The sequence below is a fragment of the Barbatula barbatula genome (genome assembly GCF_947034865.1).
Source record: "Barbatula barbatula genome assembly, chromosome: 7".
In the NCBI taxonomy this organism is placed as follows: Eukaryota; Metazoa; Chordata; class Actinopteri; order Cypriniformes; family Nemacheilidae; genus Barbatula; species Barbatula barbatula.
The window spans coordinates 22,821,010-22,833,347 of NC_136770.1; the positions used below are offsets into that span (position 1 = coordinate 22,821,010).

The 12,338-nt window shown below is 38.0% G+C and overlaps 1 protein-coding gene across 3 annotated transcripts; it reads right to left on the reverse strand.

The window, feature by feature from the left end:
• Positions 1 to 220: 220 nt before the first annotated feature.
• slc16a1a (solute carrier family 16 member 1a) lies at positions 221 to 11,782 on the reverse strand. Of its 3 annotated transcripts, XM_079459885.1 has the most exons (6): positions 11,571 to 11,765; positions 10,812 to 10,949; positions 10,193 to 10,446; positions 3,481 to 3,624; positions 2,570 to 3,364; positions 452 to 1,451 (listed from the first exon to the last, which is right to left on the reverse strand). In XM_079459885.1, the coding sequence occupies exons 3-6, from the start codon at positions 10,407 to 10,409 to the stop codon at positions 1,192 to 1,194; spliced, it is 1,416 nt and encodes a 471-aa protein (XP_079316011.1). In that variant the 5' UTR covers positions 10,410 to 10,446; positions 10,812 to 10,949; positions 11,571 to 11,765; the 3' UTR covers positions 452 to 1,191. The 3 variants fall into 3 exon arrangements, with proteins under 3 accessions (XP_079316010.1, XP_079316011.1, XP_079316012.1); XM_079459884.1 differs by lacking the exon at positions 10,812 to 10,949 and having other exon boundaries at positions 221 to 1,451; positions 11,571 to 11,782; XM_079459886.1 differs by lacking the exons at positions 10,812 to 10,949; positions 11,571 to 11,765 and adding an exon at positions 10,638 to 10,744 and having other exon boundaries at positions 472 to 1,451.
• Between the last annotated feature and the right edge of the window lie 556 nt (positions 11,783 to 12,338).

Below are 12,338 nucleotides of genomic sequence, written 5' to 3' on the forward strand. Positions count from 1 at the left end.
ATTTACTTAGTAGGCCTAACCATAAAAAGTATTTATTAACATTAGAACACTAATGTAACTAATGATCTTAGTAGCATTAACACATTACACGCATCTGTTGACATTAAGCGAGCATCGTTCCATAAATTATTTCCGGGTTGAAGTGGGAACTATCGCATTTCCGAGAGCACGTAAAGGCAATTACGATGTATTGAGGTAAGAAGAATATGAATAACATTTTAGGAAATCGCCAGGAGAGTTTATTTAACTTTTTGTTGAGGAGAATGTGTAATCGATTTATAAACACAATAAAGCAATAGGCTTTAGTTAAAATTATGCGAGTCAACAGTGTTTTATATAAATCATGTTTTTTTCCGAGTCAAATACATTTCACGTGTTTTAAAAAATACGTCTAATATAATTTAACTTCGTGAGTTGAAATGATTTGTAAAGCCAATCTGATTATATCTTTAAACGTTTACCTTATATTTTAGTTCATTTGGCTGATGTTTATTCAAAGTGACGTACAGATGTTTACAGTGTGATTTGCTCGAAAGCTACATTTCATGATTTGAAACAGCACGTGATACAACGAAAGGGTCAAAGTTTAATTCTCCCAACAATAAAACAGTTCATTGAATCTCAACAGATCATGAGAGCTGAGATCCAAACTCTTGAGAAATTAAAAATTGATGCAATATAATTCCTATTAAAACGAGAATCATTTTTATTCTTACTGTTTTGCAAAACTATAAATATTTAAAATGTCCCTGGCCTACATTATATTACAAGAACTTAGCTATACAGATATAGCTGTCACCATTTTATATAGACATAGGTGTATGCAAACCCAAACAAATGTGAGAATAAGACAATGGCGAGTGAAACTGATCATGCTAAAAATGCACAGTTGTACTTAATGGCAATAAAGAAGCGTGCACATATTTAAAATGATGCATTATTATTTTCTCCCCATTCACTAACATGTCCATTATGTAAAAACGTATCCTACAGTAAACAAAATCTTAACATTTTGAATACAGATTAAACATTATGGATGTTAGCAATGGCTGTTTTGCATCATTATCTCAGAAAAAGTAATTGTCATGATGAATGTTTGTATTCAGATCCACACACTGAGTGTCTAGACATTAAGTTTAGCCAAAATGAACAACAGTGATTTAACAGAATCAATGAATGGAATAGAAACTATCACACAGTAGCCTCAGCTTCCTTTTCATCAGGTGCCTTCAATGCTCCTGAAACCTCTTTTCCTCTGTTCACACCGTCCTTGTTGCCATCATCCTCCATCCCCTGGAGATTTGCTCTCTTGGATTCTTCTCTTGCCTCTTTATGCAGAAGCCTGTAGTTGATGCCCATTCCCACGAAAAGAAACACGCTTCCAACCAGCAGGATTATTCCACAGCCCATGTAAGTGTACTTGTAGTCGTGGTAAATGTCTTTGAATTTTCCTGTAAGTGCAGACAGTTGTCACATATAAAGGTCAAATGTTAGGTTGATTCATTTAAACTAATAAGTGAATGGGATTCATCAACCTACGAATCCATCTGGAAATACATTTTATAGATCATTTTTTGTTATTTCACAAAACTGAAAGCTAACACGTGAGCTTGTTTTAACCAAAATGAAAGTTCTCGTTACTTTAAATCTCTTTTTGCCTTCGCTAGTTTACCTTTTTTTGTTCCTGCGGTGTAACTTATTCATCTTTAAAGGTACAAATATCCCATGTCTATTCATTATTATGATGTTAGGAAATCTGAACTCAATTACAAAAGAATTAACAAAATGCTTTTTTATTAAGCCCTTTGTGGTGTTTTGGTCAGGGGGACTCGTTTTCAATGTTTACTAACAATGTATATTTATTCGACATAAATATATACATTTTCATCCATATCATAGATTTATCAATAAAAAAACATGAAATAATAGGATTGTTTTCATAAATGTTATGAAATATGTATCATATTATTCCTAAAAATGTATTACAAATGCTTGATCAGATATGCGCCCTGTCTTGCTTGTTATTTGGATGAAGTAAACACTTCTAAAGTATTATAAAATGTAAAGGTCCCGTGTATGAAATCTAGTGGCATCTAGTGGTGAGTTTGCGAATTGCAATGGCTCCCTCCTCTCCCTCCTCCCTTTCAAAGCACTAAAGTGGCTGACACTTTGAACGAAGATGTCTTCATGTTTTTTTCTTCTAGATAGAAAGAGCTCATTCTAATATGATAAAAACAACGATTCATTATGTAAGATCTTTATACACCTCTAAAGAAATAGTTATAGTTATAATTATATTGCATTTCTGTCAACAGGTCCTCCAAAAAAGGTAAAATTTGTATCATATTACTCATATGCTCCCTGTGTTGCTTGTAATTTGGATGTGATCATTCTTTTACTTGAATTATTACATACATAAAAAGGCTTTTTTGCTTTAAGAACTGAATAATGCTGTGGGTCCACGTCTGTCCATATTGAATAACAAAAACACGAACACCATACAAGGGTTAGCTTATTTTGTGCAATTAGTTTGTCGGGGTGTGTGTGGGTCAACACACTCCATACTCACCAAGTAAAGGAGGTCCAAGTAGCACAGGCCCACATTCAACAATGGTCACCAGCCCAACAGCACTGGAGAAACGCTGAGCCCCCACCAGATCCATTAGGGTCTCAAAGAGCACGGAGCTCAGCCACCCATAGGCAAAGCCAAAGAAGATGGAGTAAATGACAAACCCTTTATAGTCCGTCGACAGAGGGGCAAGCACGTGACACACACCATTGAGAAAGACAGAGGCGGCAAAGAAGTACTGCACCCTCGGTCTCACCCATTTCGTATTGGCCACTAATCCCATAGAGGGTCGTGCCACCATATCTACAAAGGCCAAGATAGAGAGCAGAAAAGCCGCCTTATCCCTTGCAATATCTTTACTCTTGGCGTAATTGCTCAGGTACACGAGGGGAGAGAAAAGGCCGAAGAACATGACCACGTTACCCAGAAGGTACAGCAAGAAGCCACGATGCTTGAAGAGCGTCAGGTCGATAAAACTGTTGATCTTCTCGATCACGCTCTTCCGTTCGGCCACTCTGCTGTTACTGTTTACTCCTTTTACCGCCGCTTGAGGCTTTGGACCTATGGGCCTCATGAGTGCTCCAGCTACACAACAGTTTAGCAGAAGTCCACCCAGGATCAAGAAACTTCCCCTCCAGCCAAACTGATCGAAGAACCACGTGTTCAAAGGAGCGAGAGTGGATAAGAAGACTGGACTACCGGCCATTGCAATACCATTAGCTATGGGTCGCCTCTTGTAGAAATATTTGCCAATCATAGTGAGAGCTGGGTTGAGATTAAACGCCAGTCCCAGACCTGTGAAACAACATAATTTAGTTTCTTAAAAGTGACATAAAAGTGTGCCATTAGAGTAAAACATTGTAATATTGCATAATGCATTAAACATGTATTAAATGTATTAGATCTAATACCTCCCACAACACCAATGCAGAAGTATAAGCCCTCAACGCTGTTGCAGAAAGAAGCCGCAATGAGTCCTGTTCCTGAGAGACAACCTCCAAAAATCATAATGGCGCGACTTCCATATTTATTTACCAGAATACTGCTAACTGGACCTGTGGAAGAAACATCGAACAAGTGTAAGCATCTGCTTAAAGAAAACGTTCTCTTTTACATACATGAATAAAAATGTAAACATAATGTGAGTCATTAAGTAAAAAATGTTTCTGTCAGAAACATCAGCATGGATTTACAAACTGTAAATATTTAATGATTTAAGTAAGATTTTTGTATAAATAACAATGACTAAAACAGACTGTACAGTATGGACCAGAGATAAAAAAAGAAATTTGGAAGGATGTTAGCTGACATTTCTGCGACGTATTGGTCATAGGTGACCCTGAACTCTTTGCTTTCTTAAATTCTTCAAAATATCTCATTTTATGTTAAACAGAACAACAACAACAAAAAAATAAACAATATTTTTTCCTACTATGGTAGTCAATAATGTTCCAGAAATGTCAGTTGCCTATTTAATTGAATAAGTAACTGGTAAACTCTAAAATATACTCAAACTCAAGTTTTGATAAAAACTATACTGACATTCCCTTGAGAACTGTGTGCAAATGAATTGTTTACAACAAAGCCAGGAATGTGTATTACATTAATCCATTTTATTAGCGCTGTTTTAGTTCAGTTAAGCTCACAAGTTAATATTTTCAAGGAATATCTATAACTACATACATGTAATATTTTATATTATAAATAAGTTGTTATTATATCACCACACCACCAGAGGGCACTGCAGCTCTATAAAGAAGCACAAACAAAATTTGACAGCCCATATTACTGCAGTATTCATCAAACTGCAGATTTTGCTGTTTCCCAACGTCATACAGCCATTTCGCCGAAGACGTTAAATGCAGATACTGATGGACCAATGTTAAACCACCTTCCTAAACGATACTCAAAATATATTTCCTTGCACAGTAAACTTCATCCCCGACCCACCAAGCTATGTGTTGTGATACTCCCATCCAGCAGCAATGGGAGCAATCTCAAAGGTATTTCCAGATACGTGCTTGCATTTAGACATTCAATGTACTGGTCCCAAATCCTATCATGAGTGTAGGAAGGAAGGCTGCTAATCATGTGAAAACCGGGGAATGATGGTGAGCTTCTGCACGTCTTCAACCTCGCAGTACAATAGGCTGCCTTGTTTGCCTCCTCTAATCCACCTCACACAGAGGGGAGGGCAAGCCAGCTCGAAACATGTATGAAGAAACACATTTGAAATGCGGAAATTTGCACAGCGTCATTAGCTCAAAGACCTTGAACTGCTTAAACGAATAATACCAAAAGTTGAAAAGGACAGTTTGACTAGGAATGAAAATCCTTTAATCGTTTCCTCACCATCATGTCATTCCAAACCTGTTTGACTTTCTTTCTTATGGAGAACACAGACGAATATATTTAGGGGTATCTAAACAAAATTGGTCCTCGTGGACTTTCAACACAAAACCCCAGAGACATTTCACAAAATATCTTCTTTTGTGTCCTTCGGAAGAACACTGCATCCCAAACACTGCAATCCCAACCAGCAAAAATCAATAGCCCTGGCACAACTGTTTGTCCAATGGAAAACTTTCATTACTTCTATTAAGTAAAACTTTTGTTAAGAACTTTTATAAACTTCACTACAGCTTTAACTAGTTGAATAAGTGAGCTTCGATCAAGGAAAAACGCTCGTGGAAAAGCCAGCCTTGCTCTTTTAAAAGTATCATTATTATACTTTATTTCTTTTGTGTAGTTTTGGTTATAAAGCAGACGCACATAAAAATGAATGTGACTGTGAACAAGGCACAGGCTGATTTTCAATTAGAATTTCTTCGACTGAGCCCATGGGTGACATTAAACAAAAACCCACTGCTGACAGATCAAATCTACCGTATTCATGTAAATAGCCTCTCTTAACAAGACCTTTTCTGCTTCAGGCAAAGTAGCTCTGGGCTGCCCGGGTCACCAACAACAAGCTTTAATTCAGGAGAGGTCTTTCTAGAAAGATGTCCCGGACCGAAATGCCAAAACAATGCAGCCAGGAAAGAAAGCAAGCAAGCGTTATGTGACAGTATTTGCTTCGAGGGCATCCAGACTTATTCGCTGGCGAGACAAAGAGGCTGTATTCATGAACAGGCAGGAGGGGCATCAAAATAAAGTTATGTGAGACAACAAGCAAACAAGTACACGACTGAATGTAAATGGGAACCAAACACACCTTCATACTCACTGTGAGTATGAACCGCAACCTGCATTTCGTGATAAAACAATGCTAATCTATTCTGTTGTATTAGCGGGCACGTGAGTTATTATGAATAACATTAAATATATATACGAAATATATTGCTGCACAGCAAATGATTAAAGCAAAGCGGATGTGCACAACTCAGCATAAAATCATCTCACAGTTTCTGTTTTTCCAGTATAGATGTGAGCAGTGGGGCGGTTATATTGCATGCGGTTCTGTTCATCGCTGGCCTCTGAACAAAACACTTGAAATTTTCCACGCATGGTTGGTTCTGTAATCATCTGGGTCATGTGTTATGCATCGCCACTCGCCTACAGTAGGGAATTAATTCTTCTGGTCCAGAAGGGACAATGTAGGAGCAGGGGTCAAATGTAAAGTCTTGTGCCTCTCACATGGCCATCAAGATTAACTGTACTGGAATAAACCCATACGTTTGTCCTGCGAGACCACATCCTGTTTGACTTAACCCAAACGACAAGAAAAGTCATTTGTCGCTTTTCTCAAATCACTGAACCGTTCACTGAATTAGCAACTCTATGGGTGGGAAGACAAATACAGCACATAATATCCAAGGAGGTTGGAGGCAACAATGCCGGGGGGCACTCGACTACCTGAGGCCAGGTAGTATGGATCCGTGTTGTTAATGAATGACAAACTATATAAATTATAGTTCCTGACATCTTTGGTGAGATTATTTCGTCTCCGTATGTACTCGGTTTGCTTCTGTTTCTTCAATATGACGGTTTAATTGGTCTTTAAAATGATATATTGCGCTCTAAGTTTGCAATGATGACAGTGTGATTTTAAATTTAAAAAGGATTAACTGTATTTACATTTGCATTACACATTAAACCATTCACTTATTTTGAGAAAGTAACGTATAACATTTATTTATAACAAGCCCGTAGGCAGGGGGGGTTCGGGGGGTTCGAACGAACCCCCCCTCACTGCCTAAGGTCCAGAATTGAAGTTGTTTTTTTCATGTGATTATTGTCATCATTGTTTTAATCAATGCATGTGACAAAATTCTGGGTTTCCAATTAATATGATTATTAATGCAGGACGCGTGTGCGTGCGCAGACAGAGATAATTATCGCAATACATTTTTCAAAGCAACGTGAAAAAGCATCGCCTATGAAAGATGCAAAGATGCGATGACCTACTATGGCGTTCCATTCGGTCCAAAAATATGACTAACCAGCACACACACGTCTCACTGAACGTCCACTCCGCGTCTTAACTTTTTTAAATTCTGCTATTTATTGCATTGAATTCAAGACGCAGACGAGATGTGTGTAGAAAAGGCGGGGCTGATTTTAATATTATAGAAAACGCCGTTTTTTATGGCGTTTTTGTTACACGGAAGCGCCGTAATTTACGGCGTAATATGGAAGTTCAAACGGCGAAATGAACGGCGTTTCGCATTGCATTTAAAACGCCGTTATTAACAACGTTTCTAAGGTGCAAACGCCGTAATTTACGGCGTCTGTACGTCTTAAACGGCGTAAAAGCAGGCGTCATCTGAAAACCAGGCGTCTGGTTGGTGGCGAAATATGACCCAAACGGCTTTCCATAGTGTGCTGGTTAGTCATAATTTTGGAACGAATGGAACGCCATAGACCTACTTGCGGCGCGATTCGCGTGAGTTGACAAATCTGAACGTAGGCGAAAATTCGCGCAGCGTTAACCAATCGGGAGCTTGCTCTGGTAGGGCCGTGAGCGAGCGTCAGAATATCGGCTTTCAGAGCCAAATTTCTCTAAATTACTCACATTGCCTAATAATTTGAGACGACAAAATGGCCAAGCGGTTGAGAAAGAGAAAGGTTAATTAATATGCATAAGAAAATGGTTTGAATTTGAGTAGCACTCAACTATTAACTATTAATAAACTATTATACCATTAGGAGTCATCATAAATACATTTCTAATCATAACTAAATCTCCACAATAATTCAAGTAGTACCTCCGGTCCCATGTAATTTTCTGTTACAAACCGACCCGGCCCCCCATTAAAGACAGGGAGAATTATGTGGCCCTTGCAGAAAAAAGTTTGGGGACCCCTGGTCTACTATATAATAGCCATATAACCGTAGCGTAATCATAATAATAAAACATAGCAAAGAGGTATTGACAGAGAGTCAAGAAATTATGATGAGAATAATTATTATTAATATTTCAGTAAAGTTCATTAAATCTATTCTGTTGTTAGTGAGGGCTTTAAACTGTGTATGGACTGACAAAAGTGTTACACGAGGAAGCAATTTGACAACAATGCAATAAATATTTTAGGTTAAAATACCAGCAGACAAGCTAATCCAGCAGAAATTAGTGCATAAAGGTCACCAAAATGAAGTATTTGAACCTCATAATTAAATACAAAAGGAGGAGAAAAACTGCAAAAAGGTCCACTTTTTGAAAAAAAGAACCTCCCCTTTCAACTGGCTGGCTACGGACCTGTATAATATAACGCAAAACACCGCATATAAAACAATCACGATGGTTTTCCAATACGTGCAAATATACGTATTGTATATACCAAGTGTATATACCAAGTGTACCGATCGAAGGCAAACGATCGATTTTAATGAGAAAAAGACACTGAAGTGAGCAGCATCTGCAGTGAATCTTCACATCCTCTGAACTTCCGGGTTCAATTACCGCCAGACCAAGCGATACGTCAGCTGTAATTGTGAGGTATTGGTACTCATGTATCTTGTGACCGATTGCGTCATTACATCAGGACTGATTTTTTTTTTGTTATTATTAGTCACCCTTTATATTTTTGCAAATATCTAATCAATAAAAAGTGCTTTTTTACAACACAGAATTTGATCATTTAAACTTTTGCTGCATTAAAAAGCTCTCTCTTTTAGATTTTTTAATGTCATATTCATATGATTTGCATTTTTTGTTCATTTGCAGTATACAGACTGAATTTTGAAAATTCTATAGCACATACAGTTTTATTGAAAGAACATGAAAACGTTTTGCATATACATCATTTTTTTATATTATATATGTTATTATAGTATATTTTTTATTGTTATTGAAATGTTCAGTTTCATTTTGTATATGTTGTTAAAAATATCATAATACTTTAGTGTCGATTCAGAAACTGAATGCAAAAAACGACGAAAACTTCTAAATATTACGAATACTGACTTTTTGAATTTTAATTGATATTGAATATAAACAGTTTAAAGTGTTTTTGTTCTTTGATTTAGTTTGTTTAGTGAGAAAACAATAAAAACAGAGTTCGACTGGCAACATTTATGCTTAATTCAAGAATTACTACACTCTTAAAGATAAACGTGCTTCACGCTGCCATAGAAGAACGTCTTTCTGTCTAAATGGTTCCATATAGAACCTCTAACATCCAATGAACCATTCTGTTTGACAAAAGGCTCTAAGGTTCTTCATGTAAAGCCAAAAGGTAAGAAAGAGATGTTTTTTTAAAGAACTTTAGACTGAATGGTTCTTTGTTGAACCAAAAAAAGGTTCTTATGGCATCCCTTTGAAGAACCTTTTAAGCGACTTTATTTTTAACAGTGTATCATCCTGGTTTGATGTTTTGATGTGTGAAATACTTATTTCATGAGTGCCATTTTGAGTTGACATCAGCATTGACCTATGCTACATTACACGAGCCAATTAGCTTGTTGTTTTACCGCCTGGATGTTTAAACAGCTTCACACACAGGTTGTATGTGTGCACTACACACTAATTGGTCTGCAACAGATCTAAACAATAGCTTTGATTACTATTAAACCAAAAATGTGACACCATACTGTCAAGAACAATCTAACCTCTTTCACGCCGGTCTATATTTTTTAAAGCCTTGCTTGATTTGCTCAGCAGTGTAAACAGGTACGTGTGCAGCATGGCGTCATTCGGCGGTGCTCTACTTACTGAGACAGGTTCGCTATTGACGCTAGTCATCACAAGTCTTTGTGACTCCCGAGTTAGGCGTCTCATCTCCTCATCTCTCTCCAAGGAAAACATCTGACACTTGCAGAATAAAGAGCTGACTGAGAAGAAAGACTCCAGAGAGAGATAGAGTTGCCCATTCAGAGCTCAATCTCTCAGCAAAGCAGCCACTGGCTGATGTCTGAGTCTTGTCTAGCGTTGCCTCTTATTTCTACCATTCAGATGAATGAGGGCCTTTTCACAAGCGCCACATCTATTGATAAACCACGTCGGGATCGTCATTACCCGTGTCATGATCTCACCTCTGCCTCCAATGGATGGCAAACCCTCTTGTTTTAAAAGTGATTAAGCAACAGAGTTGCAGAATGAATCAATTTTATGAGACAGAGTATGTTTGGTTAAAGGATATGAAGGATGGGATCTTCCTTTAGAAACAGGAAGTCACTGCTTACCTCCTCCGTACATGACAGCAAGCATGATAGAGGAGATCCAGGACACTTGACTGCTGGAGCATTCGAAGATCGTCTCTATTTCCTTGAAGAACACGGTGATGGACTTTGGGAAGGCGTAGGAGAATCCGATAGAAATGAAGGCGCCAGTGACCACGGCCCAACCCCAGCCCCCTTCAGGAGGGGTGTAGCCCACGGGACCTCCGACAGCACCTGGCATGGCTCCTGAGTGCAGGTGACCTGGTGTTCACAAAGTTCTTAATAAAGAAATAGAAACAATGTGAGTCAAGGGGGTTAATAAATAAATAAAATATGATATGACTGCATTCTAAAAGATCAATGTTTAATGGATCAGCGATGTCTGGAAAACTTCACGGCCATCAAATATTCTGCACAGATACTTAAATTAAAAACATCAAAGCTCCCCAAATCAAGAATCAAATCTGACATTTCATTGTGCATACGTGTGGCAGAAAAGCGTTCAAAGGAACCACTGACAGTACGGGACTCTCGGAGCCTTTACGTATAAAACCTTGCAGCAGACCTGAGCACAGTATTTTGTAAAGCCACAGCAGGAGGCTTTTAAAGCGAACATGCCCTCCAAAATGGAAATGTGACTTACATTATTGTAGGAGGATCAGAGGTTTATGTCAGATGGAGAGCGAGAGAGAGAGAGAGAGATGCCTTTTAACAATATCTGGTTATTTTCTCCACTGGCATTTAAGCCTGTCTACATGTGCTTTTGGATTTGTTGTGTCATCTGTAGGTTGGAAAATAGGATTTTATTTTCAAGACCTCCCATTATTCTGTCTGATCACAAATGATCTACGAGACCTTCCTAAAAATATTTCCATTCATAACCACATTTATATATGCAAAGAATAACCTGGAACCAAAACGCCAAATTAGGGTCTTGTATGTTTGTCACAATGAGACATTTTATACCCATCATATACACGAATGAAGCTGAAATATCGATTTACTTTTTAATATTCATATAAACTATTGCACACCTACCAATTTTGAACAATCAGACAATCAAAAGCTTTTGAACAATCAAATTCGTACTGAAGCAAAAGCACTCGGAGAAAGTCGAGAGGCAACGTCTCTTAACACACCATCATTTCATTAGACCAAATTCAGTGTTAAAATACAAGATGTGATTTCATTTAGCCATTATAACATTACTTGGCCATTCGCCAGTCTGAAAAGTTTGATCGCAAAGATGTCCCTTTCAGCCGAAGTGGCGTATTATTTAAAGAGAGAAGTGAGAATGAAATGAATCACTTTACAGGTTAAACAGCTCCTTGACATGTTGAAAGGTTGGACGTTTTAGCACATTCAAGCAAGACTCACACATTCCACACAGAAACGCTCCTACCTTTCAGGCGATGTCTATAAATTCTTTGCATAAAATAGTTCAAGTGATCTTCTTTTCCATCATGAGGACGAGACACATTTTAAGGCAACTGGTTCAAGGACTGGTCTCTGAATTATGTGAATAATCCGGAATCACAAGAAGCTTCAGTTTATGGGCCTTGGTGTTCGTAAGTCAAATGTCCGGCTGTGTCAGAGTGTTCAACTTTGTTCACTAGAGCTCTTATTGACTCACAGAGTATCCAAAGCTGGTTTCTATTGGCTCCCACTTGTGTCCCTTTATCCACCTCTTGTCCTTTGTTTAGGCCACTCATTCGAAACAGCGCGGAGGTCTCCCTCTGGAGGAAACACTCTTCAATATGGGGTCTTTGAGATAGCTTGTACATTGCCTTTCGATTGTGTCGATTTTCTCAGAGGCAACAAACAACCGTTATCATAATAAGCATTGGAGGAATTACGGTTCCTGCGCAACAGATGAAATTTTAGTATTAGATTCATCTTCATGAGATGAAGCAATGAGAAGACCGGAGGTTGGCACAACACATCGCTTTGTTGGGGGTCAAGTCCTTTCCTTTGAGTGCAACAATTGTTTACAATGCTAATTCCTTCGGCAGCTGTGGAAAGGATTGCAAAAATGCTCAAAACAGAAGCTTTTTTCTCGCTTTGCCATTCTGTACAAGGTAAATCGCGTACTGTGCAAAGGCTAATGTTAGAATTAGATTTTATTACTTGAAATCTCTCATGAAACTATAGGCATATGAAAGAAAACAAT

What these genes read in the sequence shown, in the direction of transcription:
- slc16a1a (XM_079459884.1), bottom strand. Translation starts at nt 10,409, where the DNA reads ATGCCAGGTGCTGTCGGAGGTCCCGTGGGCTACACCCCTCCTGAAGGG. An exon ending in TGCTGTCATGTACGGAGGAG is followed by an intron (nt 3,625 to 10,192) that starts GTAAGCAGTGAC and finishes TTTCTTCCACAG; the next exon opens with GTCCAGTTAGCAGTATTCTG. An exon ending in ACTTGGACCTCCTTTACTTG is followed by an intron (nt 1,452 to 2,569) that starts GTGAGTATGGAG and finishes CTGCACTTACAG; the next exon opens with GAAAATTCAAAGACATTTAC.